Source organism: Pseudophryne corroboree, chromosome 6 (assembly GCF_028390025.1).
Source record: "Pseudophryne corroboree isolate aPseCor3 chromosome 6, aPseCor3.hap2, whole genome shotgun sequence".
NCBI lineage: Eukaryota > Metazoa > Chordata > Amphibia > Anura > Myobatrachidae > Pseudophryne > Pseudophryne corroboree.
Genome location: NC_086449.1, coordinates 496,799,505 through 496,814,163, shown reverse-complemented (window position 1 = coordinate 496,814,163; position 14,659 = coordinate 496,799,505). Strand labels below are relative to the sequence as shown.

The 14,659-nt window shown below is 42.7% G+C and overlaps 1 protein-coding gene across 1 annotated transcript in view; it reads left to right on the top strand.

Moving 5' to 3' along the window:
* Positions 1-241: 241 nt before the first annotated feature.
* Positions 242-14,659, top strand: part of SLC38A1 (solute carrier family 38 member 1) — a 163,813-nt gene continuing 149,395 nt past the window's right edge. Inside the window, exons 1-2 of the mRNA XM_063927356.1 lie at positions 242-550; positions 4,092-4,291. Coding sequence (XP_063783426.1) covers positions 4,173-4,291 — 119 coding nt within the window. The 5' untranslated portion in view covers positions 242-550; positions 4,092-4,172. The remainder of the gene's footprint in view (positions 551-4,091; positions 4,292-14,659) is intronic.

The window sequence follows — 14,659 nt, the reverse complement described above, 5'->3', positions numbered from 1 at the left end:
TGCAATAATATGACCTTGACGTGTGACATGACTGAGGGCGAGATAACGCTGTTCTTATTGCCTTCAGCAACCTCAAATGCTAGTGACACTGTGACAGCCATGTCCCCAGGTAAATGCTAGTACAGTGACATCATGTAGGTGCCCTGAAGAGGGATGGTAGCCCAGCCCCAGGTGCACTGGAAACACAAGTGCATGGGGAGGTGACTTGTAGTATTTACCACAGGGGTATGCATGGGCTGAGGATGCTGCTGCTGTGTGTCGGGCAGCAGCCGCCGCGGTGTGACAGACCATAGGAAGGAGATCACCGCCTGCTGCTGCCTCTCCTGCAGCCACACGTGTAGGAGGCGCCGGCACATGCTCTCAGACTGATGAAATCCTTTGTCTGCTCAGCAGAGTACGCACGTCCCGGCGCTGGTACAGCAGCAGCATCCTCCGCCGCTCTCCGCGCCCGAATCAGGGACCCGCCCCCTCCCGCCCGGAGCAGGACCCCACCTTTGGATGTAGTGGCCGGTGTCTATTATCGGACTGCCTCATTCCCTCCAGCACACAGGTAACGCCTCGCCGGCAGCCCATTATTTGAAGCGCGTTTCTCCTTACCGCAGCGTTAGCTAGCTGCGGGAGGTTAGTACATAGTACAGCGCACACAATAGGGATGCGCCATTGGCCTGCTGCTGCTAGTAGTGACCCGCGGGGACACTGCGGGCGCCTCTCGCTGGGGCAGAGCTAGTGCTGTGCGGGGCCGGCTGTATGGTACCAGCCCGGAGAAGAGGATTATCCCCTGGCCGGGTGACTGGGTGCGGGGGGAGTGTAGGGGGAAGCATGCTATATATAGATAGATAGATATGTATAGTAGTGCCCCTGGGACAGGGAGTCAGGGGACGGCGGCGGCTGCGATGTCCGGGGGCGGAATTGGCTCTAACCTCCCGCCGTCCTCATTTCCCAGCAGCGCGGCCCCTATTCCGCGGGTTCCTGGTCCCCCATAGACAGGGACTGGGGCACGGTGATATGGGCATGACACCCATCATGGAGCCTACATCATGATAACCCCCTCCCCGTGTCATTGCTGCTGTCATGCACCTGGTGTGCGGTGTTGGGCAGCAGCAGGATGCGGGGGAGCCCAAGCAGCACATGCCGCCCCTCATCATCGCCACAGAGAGACGTGACATTGACGTCACGGAGCTTCATACATAGGCCGCCGGCCCCGGGCATCTTCTCCTGACGGGTCCCTTCCTGCAGCTACATTATTACACAGGGTGACACATTTATGTTACGGATAGTGTGTGTGTGCTGTACTGCAGCGGCGACAGAGTATACTAGCGGGCGTTGAGCTCTGTGCTGCTGCTCGGGTGTTACAGATATTCCTCTCACCGTGGCCGTTTAGTGGGAAACTGGGATTGGCTGCCAGGTGGTGACGCTGCAGAGCCCATCTTCCATCCCGCATAATCCTGGCAGGTCACACACTGTGTATAATCTCACTGACACACACACACTCTTTCTCTCTCCCGTCTCTCTCTCTCTCCTACCCCACACAACCAATGTCACACATTGCTCTCCTTTCTGTTGCTTCTGTCACATTCAGTTCCTGTAGGTGACTGACAGATGGATGCATAGGTAGATAGCATAGGAAATCTTGTTTATCAAAACCATACTGAGCTGTAGTATAGGCATGTACAACATGTACTGTATGCATATATGTATGTATGTATGTATGTATTTCTATTGAATGTACCTGGGCTGAATGAATTAATTGACGTGAAAGTTGTAATTAGAAATTAGGGAGTAGATAAGGTTGTGTACCAGGTTAGTTAGTGAAGAATGTATAGCTCCAATAGTAAAACACTTTAACAAAGAGACAGAACACAACAATAGTTGTTACATTTTGAAACCTTATAACATTCTGCAATTATGTAGTTTAAAAAAGTATCTTATACATTCACTCCAGAGATAGGGAAATGATTAAGCAACACTACATTTCTGTGGAAATCATGCAGTGCACCCTCTTCTGTAGTAGAGACAACACTTACCATTATACAACTTCCCTTTAGGCAGGGTTGGCTTCACATATATATGTACATATATGGCCACATTTCATAGAGATCTGGTAGTTCCTCAGTTGGTTCAAGCAGTACGATTCCTCAGTTTAAGTACCAAAACATTCAACCAGGGATATTACAACACTTATATAATTTATTAGGATATTATATATATTAAAACCCCTATTTAATTTTTGGATATAAATTCTTTCTCTGTTGAAATTATGTTGTTTTGCCAGAGTTAAGGCTTCTTTATATACTAAAGATCTACACAACCCCTGAGACAGGTGCAAAGTATTGAGAAGTCTACCTAATAAGGATGGCAGCAGTACATGCCACTATGCAATCCTCTTAGCAATATCACTATCTCAGGATGGCAGTAGCAGGGTCAGGGCATTAAAAAAACACTTCTTCTTTTTTTTAAATAAGTTTTGTCTGAAACAAATTGCAAATTGATATTTTTCTTCTTGATTTTACATATTTAGGGGCTGATTCAAATTAAAAAAGCAAATAAAAGTAAATGTATATCTGGAACAAACCATATTGCAATGCACAGTGTGCAAATACATACTTTTTTTTTGCATGCAGGCTATATACTGGCTGCTTTTGTATGTATCCCATAAATGCTGGACAGCTTAATTTGTACACTGAAATTTAGATTTGAGTTTAGTGACGCCCCTCCTAAATCAGAATCTCTTTGCATTTAAAGGGGGTATCCTATTAACGGTAAAAAAAAAGTGGCTGCAAGTGGGTTAATTAGATAGTCCCAGGCAAGGTTATTAGCCCCAATAATTTATTGAGGCAAATGGGATACCGCCCTAAATCTGCCCCACCTGCAGTGCATGTAGAGAGGGGTTGATGTTCCGCACCATAGGGAGATCAATTAAGTGTGCAGACAGGAACAGCAGGAATCTTTCAACAGGATTTGTCAATAAGATAAGTGTGCAAAACATGGAAGTGGTTCAATCACTGTCTAATCATTAGTGATGGATATATGTGCAAAAGAAATAAGACTAAAAATTAGTGTACACTGTGGTAAAAAGGGTAGGACTTGTACTGTTAGTGTATACTGTATATTCATACTTTTTACGGGGGTATCGTGTTGGACAATAATTGCACTGATGTCCTACGGAGATTGCAGGTACAGCCCAAGGGTGTGGGAAGATGTGAGAGTTTATTCATTTGCCGCACAGGGTTTGTTTTCATGGATTCTTTATCTCTGGAGCTTGTACATTTCTTAACATTTTCCCAGGTGTAGCATTAGATGTTTGGATACATCATGTATTATATAAAGGGAGATAAGGTTCCGAACATGGAAAACGCTGCAAAGTAAGAATGGTTTCAAAAATAGAATTACAATGTGTCTCAGTGCACTAATAGACTTCATGAAACATTTATTATAGCCAGGAATAGAAAAAAACCTATACATTAGTAAATGTATTAGCAAAGAGTGTCTTATCGTCAACTTATAAAATAATAACAGTGAGGAAAAACATTTATTAAAGACTTGTGTGTAAACCTTAGTCTTGCTACAACACTCCTTTTCTCTGTAAGCCATATGGGCCCTACACATTTAACGAGGTGCCGCCGAGGTGCCCGACGGCCGATACGGCCGACGGGCGACCCGGCGGCGGGGGGGCAGTGACGGGGGGAGTGAAGTTTCTTCACTCCCCCCGTCACCCGGCTCCGTAGACTTGCAGGCAAATATGGACGATCTCGTCCATATTGGCCTGCATGCACAGCCGACGGGAGATCAGCGATGAACGAGCGCGGGGCCGCGCATCGTTCATCGCTGGAGTCTCCACACTGAAAGATATGAACGAGTTCTCGTTCATTTATGAACGAGATCGTTCATATCTTTCAGAATATCGGCATGTGTGTAGGGCCTATAAGTCTTAGAAAGCTTTGAAGAATAGATATGACAGGCTGTTGCTTAAAGTACACCTGTGTCTGTAGAATGGAGTCAGTCATTTGCTATCTCACACAAGTATGAATGCTGAATACAGTTTTGTTGTCAATGAATCACTGTTTTCACAACAGGCTAACTTCTTTTCCCAGAAAGTGCACCGCTGAACGTTGTTTAAGAAAAATACACATTAAAGAAAAGCTACTGTAGCAACTGGAAAACAACCTTTAAAAATGCCTTTCAAAAATGGCTTGGAATTGACCGAATTACAGAATATGAACACGCCGGAGGACGATAACATTAGCAATGATTCCAATGAGCTGATTGAGGCAGACAACAATCGTATTAGTAGGTGAGTAACTTTCCCTTAATAATATCTAATAATATCACTACAGGCCAGTTTTGGTGAGGCAGGTTACTATCAACAAGAGTTTATAGATAGATTGTGGGTTGTGTACTAAAGCTTCTGTAAAAGAAAGTGGGGATTTCCCTATAACAACAAATTAGATTCTAGCTATCATTTCTCTAGTAAAATACAGAAAATTATAACTAGAATCTGATTGGTTTATGTGTTTTAGCAAATCTACCCCCATGCTTTACACTGCAGCTTTAGGGGAGGACTGATTAAGTAGCTATGCTCATTATTTAGACTCATCAAATTCTAATTCGATGTTTTCCAGTCACCATTGCATACTTCCCAATAATCTAAATCAAATAACGGGAAAAATAGTCCAAGCACCTATTTAGATACACTGTTCACCAAAATTGTTATGACCATGTCCCCATTTGCATAGAGCACACCAGGTCTGCCTTTGGAAACATGTAACTGACTGTGTACAAGCATTCTATTGGAGGTTATGCCATTATGTTTTATACAAGGGAAGAATACTGTTTCGGGATAAAGTACAGCATTATTATCCACAAGGAAACATGTAAAATACTTAGGCCCCCATTTATCAACGAGTTTCCTTGCTGGAAACTCGTTTTTGGTGTAAATGGGACCAATTGCTATTTAACCAGGCTAATAGCGCTGCTAACTAGCAGCGCTATTAGCCTTTCATTTTCCCTATACTGCGGCACGCTAAAGTGTATTTAAGAACGAGCGCTATTTCTGAAATAGCGCTCGCTTATCAATAATGGTCTCGTCTGCTCCGGGCAGACGTTAGGAGACCGCTGCAGCGGAGTCCGTCCACCGCTCCGGCTTCCCCCTCCCGCAGCAATCCCAGCATGCATCACAGCTGCCGGGTTGCTATAGAGACAGGACTCCGCTGCAGCGTTGTCCGTCCTGCGCTCTGGCTCTCCCCTCCCGCAGCAATCCCGGCATGCATCACGCCGCGTCCAGAAATGACTACTGCGCATGTGTCGGAAATTACCATATTCCGGCACATGCGCAGACTCCCTACACACATCATTCGTCAGCGCTGATGTAAGGTAAACATCAGCGCTGACGTGGCAAATACCGCATTCGCTCGCCGTGGCATAGGCTCTTCTTAAATAGAAGAGCGCGATGCCACTATTCCATGACGAGTGAAAACGATATTTATCACTTCACTTATAGCTGTTTGATAAATGGGGGCCTTAATTTTATAGACATGTACAGTTTTCTGGTTTACCTAGAACAGGCTAGTTTTCATTGTTTTATTGATACACACATTCCAACATTTGAAAGTATCCTTTTATATATCTGTCCAGATTTGTTAACAATTCACAAAACAATCCTGCAAATAAGTCTGATTTTCCATAAATACAATGGGGGGAATTCAGTTGTTTAATTGCGCACGTTCTCCTGTCTAAAGTGACGGAAGAACGCTTGGTGATATTCAATTGCCCTCTGTTTTTGTGCTGATCGCGCCCATTTCAGTTGGGTTTAGCTGCGTATAGCGTCAAAACCAGATTAAACTAATGAGTGCGATGTGAAAAGTCCCGTTTGGGCGCCCAGATGGGTCACTTTGCGCATTTAAGCTCGCTACCCCCGGGGGTAGTGAGCTGAAATTAAGGTCTTGTGCCTGTCGGCAGCAACATTTGAATAGCTGCTGGCGGGGCGCGCGTGGGTGCGGGGACCCACAATAACATTTGAATTCCCCCCAGTGTCTAAAAGAAATTAGAGCACTTGAGTTCTGATCAACACAGCCAATGACTCCATAGTAACTATAAGAACACTGCTATGGTTAGACGAGGATTATTGCTGCAGCAAAGCTTTGAAATTCAGATTCAGTTACATCAAACCACAAATTTATATTTTCTAAATGTACTTTAATGGGCCTTCATGCAAAAGAAAAACCTAAAAGTGACAGTGCTTGAAAAATGAAGTGGCTACGTTTTCACACACATACTCTGTACCTGGGGATAAATAGTGTAAATCACATGTAAGTGGAAAACACAAGTTTTAGCATACAAATGATTATTTGACACTACATTATGAAATACTTTGGGGCTGATTCAAAGTTGGTAGAAAAACAAAAATCATAGTAACTTTACACAATAGCAAACATTGTTGCACTGCAGATGGGGCAGATTTAAAATGTATAGAGATTTGGGAGGGCATTTGTATGCTATGACCAAAGCTGAATTGAACAATCATGGGGCTGATGTAGAGTTGGGCGTAAGGATCTTTACGCATTTTTGTACTGCGCCTTCACACAAAAAAAAACGAAATTTCCATGCGTATTTAGATTTGGTCGCATATTGGGGGTAATTCCAAGTTGATCGCAGCAGGATTTTTGATAGCAATTGGGCAAAACCATGTGCACTGCAGGGGAGGCAGATATGACATGTGCAGAAAGAGTTAGATTTGGGTGGGTTATTTTGTTTCTGTGCAGGGTAAATACTGGCTGCTTTATTTTTACACTGCAAATTAGATTGCAGATTGAACACACCCCACCCAAATCTAACTCTCTCTGCACATGTTATATCTGCCTTCCCTGCAGTGCACATGGTTTTGCCCAATTGCTAACAAAAATCCTGCTGCGATCAACTTGGAATTACCCCCATTGTTCTTATGACTCCTTATGCATAGATTGAGAAGGGCCAAGTGTGACTTGTACCTGTTAACCTTGTAGGTGTATATATGTTTAACGTCAGCTGCTTTTGATTATTTGAGCATCTTCATGCCTCCCAACTATACTTAAGCTATGACTTAAACTATATATAAACTATTAGTTGCAGATTAAATTAGCTCCAGTGTTACGTTCTCAGAGCTATTCAATTACTGCCATTGGTAAGTCCACGACTAGCCTCCTGTGCGAATAGAACACTGTGTAAGCTAGTGCTGTCTGAGCTAGTCGCGGCTTATTTACATAGCTTACACACTTAGGGGTATATGCAGTTCCGGCCGAATTGCAGCAATTTTTCGCCTGTTTTTTAATTCGACACAATTCGACCGTCGAATTCCGGTAGGTGGGTGCCGGAATTTGACATATTCAATAAAAAACGAATTCGACAGTCCCGCTGTCGAAAAACGGCCGATTTGACGGGTTTTGATTAGATTTTTAAAAATGTAAAAAAAACGGGGAAAAACCAGAAAAAAATTGCGTGGGGTCCCCCCTCCTAAGCATAACCAGCCTCGGGCTCTTTGAGCCGGTCCTGGTTGCCAAAATACGGGGGGGAAAATGACAGGGGATCCCCCGTATTTTAACAACCAGCACCGGGCTCTGCGCCTGGTCATGGTGCAAAAATACGGGGGACAAAAAGAGTAGGGGTCCCCAGTATTTTTTGGACCAGCACCGGTCTCCACTAGCTGGACAGATAATGCCACAGCCGGGGGTCACTTTTATACAGCGCCCTGCGGCCGTGGCATTAAATACCCAACTAGTCACCCCTGGCCGGGGTACCCTGGAGGAGTGGGGACCCCTTCAATCAAGGGGTCCCCCCCCAGCCACCCAAGGGCCAGGGGTGAAGCCCGAGGCTGTCCCCCCCCATCCAAGGGCTGCGGGTGGGGGGCTGATAGCCTTGAGTAAAATGCACGAATATTGTTTTTTCCAGAAGAACTACAAGTCCCAGCAAGCCTCCCCCCGCAAGCTGGTACTTGGAGAACCACAAGTACCAGCATGCGGGTGGAAAAACGGGCCCGATGGTACCTGTAGTTCTACTGGAAAAAAAATACCCAAATAAAAACAGGAGGCACACACCGTGAAAGTAAAAGTTTATTTCATACATGACGACACATACATACTTACCTATGTTGACCCGCCGACTGCCACGTCTCCAATGTTGCTGACGATCCGGGGTACCTGTGAATAAAATTATACTCGCCTCAATCCAGTGTCCTGTGATTTGTAATCCACGTACTTGGCAAAACAAAAAAACGAATACCCGGACCACACGGACTGAAAGGGGTCCCATGTTTACACATGGGACCCCTTTCCCCGAATGCAGAGACCCCCCGTGACTCCTGCCACAGAAAGGTCCCTTCAGCCAATCAGGAAGCGCCACTTCGTGGCACTCTCCTGATTGGCTTTGCGCGTCTGAGCTGGCAGACAGCGCATCGCACAGCCCACTCCATTACTTTCAATGGTGGGAACTTTGCGGTCAGCGGTGAGGTCACCCGCGGTCAGCGGCTGACCGCGGGTAACCCCACCGCTGACGCAAAGTTCCCACCATTGAAACTAATGGAGGGAGCTGTGCGATGCGCTGTCTGCCAGCTCAGACGCGCAAAGCCAATCAGGAGAGTGCCACGAAGTGGCGCTTCCTGATTGGCTGAAGGGACCTTTCTGTGACAGGAGTCACGGGGGGTCTCTGCATTCGGGGAAAGGGGTCCCATGTGTAAACATGGGACCCCTTTCAGTCCGTGTGGTCCGGGTATTCGTTTTTTTTGTTTTGCCAAGTACGTGGATTACAAATCACAGGACACTGGATTGAGGTGAGTATAATTTTATTCACAGGTACCCCGGATCGTCGGCGACATTGGAGACGTGGCAGTCGGCGGGTCAACATAGGTAAGTATGTATGTGTCGGCATGTATGAAATAAACTTTTACTTTCAAGGTGTGCGTGTCCTGTTTTTATTTGGGTATTTTTTTTCCAGTAGAACTACAGGTACCAGCGGGCCCATTTTTCCACCCGCATGCTGGTACTTGTGGTTCTCCAAGTACCAGCTTGCGGGGGAGGCTTGCTGGGACTTGTAGTTCTTCTGGAAAAAACAATATTCGTGCATTTTACTCAAGGCTATCAGCCCCCCATCCACAGCCCTTGGATGGGGGGGACAGCCTCGGGCTTCACCCCTGGCCCTTGGGTGGCTGGGGGGGGGGACCCCTTGATTTAAGTGACCCCCGGCTGTGGCATTATCTGTCCAGCTAGTGGAGCCCGGTGCTGGTCCAAAAAATACGGGGGACCCCTACTCTTTTTGTCCCCCGTATTTTTTGCACCATGACCAGGCGCAGAGCCCGGTGCTGGTTGTTAAAATACGGGGGATCCCCTGTCATTTCCCCCCCCCCCCGTATTTTGGCAACCAGGACCGGCTCAAAGAGCCCGAGGCTGGTTATGCTTAGGAGGGGGGACCCCACGCAATTTTTTTCCGGGTTTTTTACAGTTTTTCCATTAAAAAAAAAGAAAAAAAATAATATTTTTAAAAATATATAAATAATACTTGTGCCTCCTAAATAGACAAACCAAGTATATAATCCCTTCTAATATAAATAGATATGCTATTAACAATAAAAAAAACACAAAAAAAAACATGTTTTAATTTTTTTTTATTAGATTCCGCCAGCAAAGTGTGGCGGATTGAAAATGACGAATTTACTGTCTAAAAGCACTGTTGTCGAATTTACAATCTTCAATTGAATATACTTTTGTCGAAATGCCGCATTTGTACCATTGCAGAAATGTCGAATTTGACAAATGTCGAATTTCAAAAAGTCGAATTTGGAATAGCCGTTTTTTTGCCGAAAAGTACTGAATTGCATTGTCGAAAAAAAATTTGGGGCGAAAATGTCCCGTTTTTCGACATTTTCGGGAATTCGACCGCAATTGCATATACCCCTTAACCTGGCAGCTATGTCTTACAGCGTGACAGCTTTGGGTTTGCTGCGGGAAATATTTGAATAGCTCCAGGCACTTAACTCGTGAACTAAAACCCTGTGATAAGTCTCATAGCTAATTAAATCTGCCCCTTAGTGTGACTGCTTCTGTCTTATTGCATTATTTAATTGATATTTTTGCATTTGGTGCGCTGCAGGAGTGAAGATACCAATTTGATTTTTAAAGTAATACAGCAGATGTTTATTTAAATCTAATTACTATTTTTATTTTATTTTGTGTATATATTTAATTGCATTTTTGGCACTGTAATGATTACCTTTACTAATAACTAAGCCCAGGATTCTTAGATTCTAACCTATTCTAATTCTTTCCTATTACACTCAAAATGTCAGTTTCCTTTTGTGTACCAGGTAATAACATACGGGTCATTCCACATCACATCACCCAAAAAAAAAATGAAATGTCCACGACCCATCTCAGATTTTTACAAAAAATTTTTTAGTTAAGAGAGTATGTCAAAACAACTATTTCTGCCAAATATCTCAACTGTCTGACAATTTGTTTATGAAATATTGATTTTTCAATTTATTAAATTATTTACTAATCGCTGCTTCTTTATCCAGTTTATTAGAAGTATCACGGGTGTTTATTAAGGAATCGCCATGACATTTGGACCCCTAAAGTAACCCTTCCTCCCGAATCCAAAAATCCAAACCAAATTACTTTATCTGCTTTACGTTTTGAATTACGGTAAAAACACAATTTTTGGAAAAAAATTAAAACCGCTAGGTTCAATTAACATTAGATATCCCAATTTTTTTTAGGTGCTTAACAAAGGTATACATTATCACCACACAAGAAAACAGATTGGTACTCTGTTTCATAGTGGAGAAAACAAATCATGAAGTTGACGTTCAATTACTGTTGTACCGCATACGTAATTAACACAAGAAATCATGAAGTTTAAAAACGTAAACATAACTTGAGTCCATAACTTGTCACAGAATAGATGGTAAAACAATCAAGAAAACTTAAAGAAACCCGTGGTTTCTATAAAATATAGAGGGAAAGCACTTCCTGTACAAATTGTTCATCAGGTACAGCAGTTTTACAAAGATGATGAACATTGTCAGGTGTGCCCTGGAAAGAAAGTCTGTTTCTGTATAAGTTCCGGGAGAAAAAATAATTCACAAACAGAAAAGGTTACTCCTAGTAAACTTGAAAGAGCTTTATCTTGCTTTCAAATACCGTTTTCCAGACATTCAAGTTGGATTGTCTAAGCGGTTTGTTCCTTACGACTTACATGGTTTGTTAGCGTTGCAGCAAGAGGTATGCATTCTGGGTGTGTATGCGAAACTCACTAAAAATATTGGTTGCTGCTCTACCACTAAAGATGGACTACGAAGACCTAACTGAAATCCTTGTTTGTTCTTCAGTCTCAAAACTTGTATACTTCATCAATGTGATAAATGCCCATGTCTGGAAGCACTTCAGAAAATAGTTGAAAAACTTTTTCATGATAGTGACATGGATGATGAGGACACATGTTGTTTATAAGCAGTGGGTCCACACTGACCAAAGTAAATTGGTTACAATCACTAGTATTGTGGAACAATTCCATGAAGTTATTTGTATGGGCTGTTGATTGATGGGCTGTTGATGATGCAACAGCCCATCTGTATACAGCAAAGTTGCAGGCTGAATACCTACATCAGTTGAGGGAAACCATTCGACCAGAAACAGAAGTTATGTGTTACTAGATTTTGCAGAAAATTATTAATTTGTGTGTCAGGAGGCAATTCGAGCATTCTACTGGGACACTTCACAAGCAACACGCTCATCTATGCTGCGATGCGTTCGCATGGCATACACATCGCGGCATAGTGCGAATGCACTGTGCTGCGACTGATCACAGCCGGCATTTGCTCCATAGGCTTTCATTAGTGTGCCTACGCGTGCTTCTGTGGACACACTTGCCACGAGGCAACGATTAGCATGGCTGCATCTGTTTTTTAGGCAAGATGATTGTGTTACACTTTAAACTGTGTGAGTCTGTGTGTTATAAGTGATACCTGTAATCATGTAGCCATAGCTGTGCATGCCTTCATTACGGTAGTTTTGAAACACTTAGCGGAACTATTACTAAAATTGGAGTATGTTCACTACTTTAGTGATGGTGCTAGAAAATGTCTAGCCACTCGCTCCAGTCTGCAAACAGTGGAAACTCATCACATCTTGACACCTTTGGACCTGTATAGCTGGGCTGAAAAGATACATGGCATAAAGTTTTTCTACGTGTCACAAAATGAAATACAAGACTGCAAAACCAAGCTGCATAGCCGTCTAGAAACAGCAAAGACTGTGGTAGGAACACTTGCTCATCACCAATTTCAGCATATTAGTTATGATGAACTACAAATATTCCGTTTGTCATTAGACGACATGAAGACAGCAGGAACCACAGTTTGGGGGTAATCCAATTACCGGTGAAAATACATCGGGCGAGTTTTCCCGATGTTTCACCCATATTTTTTTACAGGCTATCTAATTTGGTCGCCTGTAAAAAAATACATTATCTCCCAGAAACACACAGGTTCAGTGAAACCTGTGTGTTTTTGGTAGAAACAGCCCCGTTTCTGAGGCAGGTGAAGCAAATTCCCTGGAAAGCCGGCACAAGCCGCGGCTTTATGGGGCTAATTGGATAGCCTACGGTGGGGCAATTAGCCGCTTTAATTTACTGTGGCTAATTGCATAACCCCTTTAGTGTCACTATGACCACAGTCACAAAAAATGTAGACAAAAGTGATCTGCAACCTGAAACATACATAGCAGCAGTGTACAATAACATCTGGTACATTGGGTATGTAATTCAATGTAATGAGGAGGAACAAGATGTGCTGGTACACTTCATAGATCGAAACCAATCAAGAAATGTGTTGTACTGGCCTTCAGTGTTTTGTTCCTTTTATTCACGTTCCTTTGTAACGGAAGTGCCCACTATCCAAGGAAGCAGTGGAAGGCACTGTCTGCTGACGCTTTAATGAAAACTACAGACCGTTACAACAGGTTCCAAACAAAGAAAATATGATGTGATTGTTGACTCAACAAGTTATGGACACAAGTTATGTTTAAGTTTTTAAATTTGATGGTTTCTTGGGTTATGTATGCAGTACAACAGTAATTGAACGTCAACTTAATGATTTTTTTTCTCCACTATGAAACAGAGTACCATGCTGATTTTTTTGTGTGGTGATAATGCATACCTTTGTTAAGTACCTAAAAAAATTGGGATATCTAATGTTGATTGAACCTAGCGTTTTTAAAAAATGTTTTCGAAAAACGTGCGTTTTTGCCATAACTTGAAACATAAGACAGATAAAGTGATTTGGTTTGGATTTTTGGATTCAGGATGAAGAGTTACCTTAGGGATCCAAATGTCATGATAATTCCTTAATAAACACTCGTGATATTTCAAATAAACTAGATAAAGAAGCCGCAATTAGTAAATAATTTAATAAATTGAAAAATCAATATTTAATAAACAAATTGTCAGAAAGTCGAGATATTTGTCAGAAATAGTTTTTTTGGCATTCTCTCTTAACTAAATAAAATCATAAAAATCTAAGATCGGTGGTGGACACGCCTGGTTGAACTGACATGAAATGACCCATACTTCATTTCTGCAGGACCTAAAATTAGCTAATCTGGTGTTTAAATTTTGTACCAAAATTACCAATTTTGGGGTTTATTCAATGCCTGTCGGATCCTCTCTGACGGAGAGGATCAGACAGCTCAATGTTCGAGCAATTCCGACAGGTTTTTGCCTGTTTTTGACGATGCAAATCAGACTTTTTTTAAAGTCGGATTGACATTGTCGAAAACGGGCCAAAAAACTGTCGGAATCGCCCACAAATCCGACAAAACATGTGGATCCGCGGCAAATCCGCCGATCCACGTGTTTTCTAACTAGACTGATTTTTAAAAAAGTCAGAAAAACGCCACTATAATTGAATAGATCTAATCCAAATTCGATCTAAAAAAAAAGTCAGAAAAAAAAACCTTTTTTTCGACTTTTTTAAAAACCCGACAGTAATTGAATAGACCCATTTGACTGTTAGAACCTAAAATTACCCAATTTCTGTTACTTAAGTTGAAACTATATACATTTACGGTGGAAAAGTGTGGAATGAGTAGTTTTTATATGTAATTCATATATACAGATGTGCCCTGTTACAGCTTTGCTGCGTAGCGCATGTAGTGCGACTGCTAGCTCCCGAGATTAATTTGCTTCTATAGAAAAGCTGTGGCTATGAATGGATCGCAGCCTCCCGCTGCATAGTGCATCGTGGGAGTAAACACTGCAAGGAAGTAGCAGGACACATCTGTAATAAAGCATAGTGTTTCAAACATAGGGGCAGATGTATTAAACTGGAGAAGGCATAAGGAAGTGATACAGCAGTGATAAACGCAAGGTGATAACGCACCAGCCAATCAGCTCCAATATGTAAATGAACAGTTAGGAGCTGACTGGCTGGTGCGTTATTCACCTTGCACTTATCACTGCTTTATCACTTCTTTATACCTTCTCCAGGCTTAATACATCTGGCCCAGTATGATTTGCTGCGTGGTTTTGCTTTATTTTCATACAACGTATAAATTCCTAAACTGACATTTTTAAAACCTATAAAATCCTAAAACATTGATCGAAAAACACAAATTTTCATCTTTTAGATCCTAAAAAT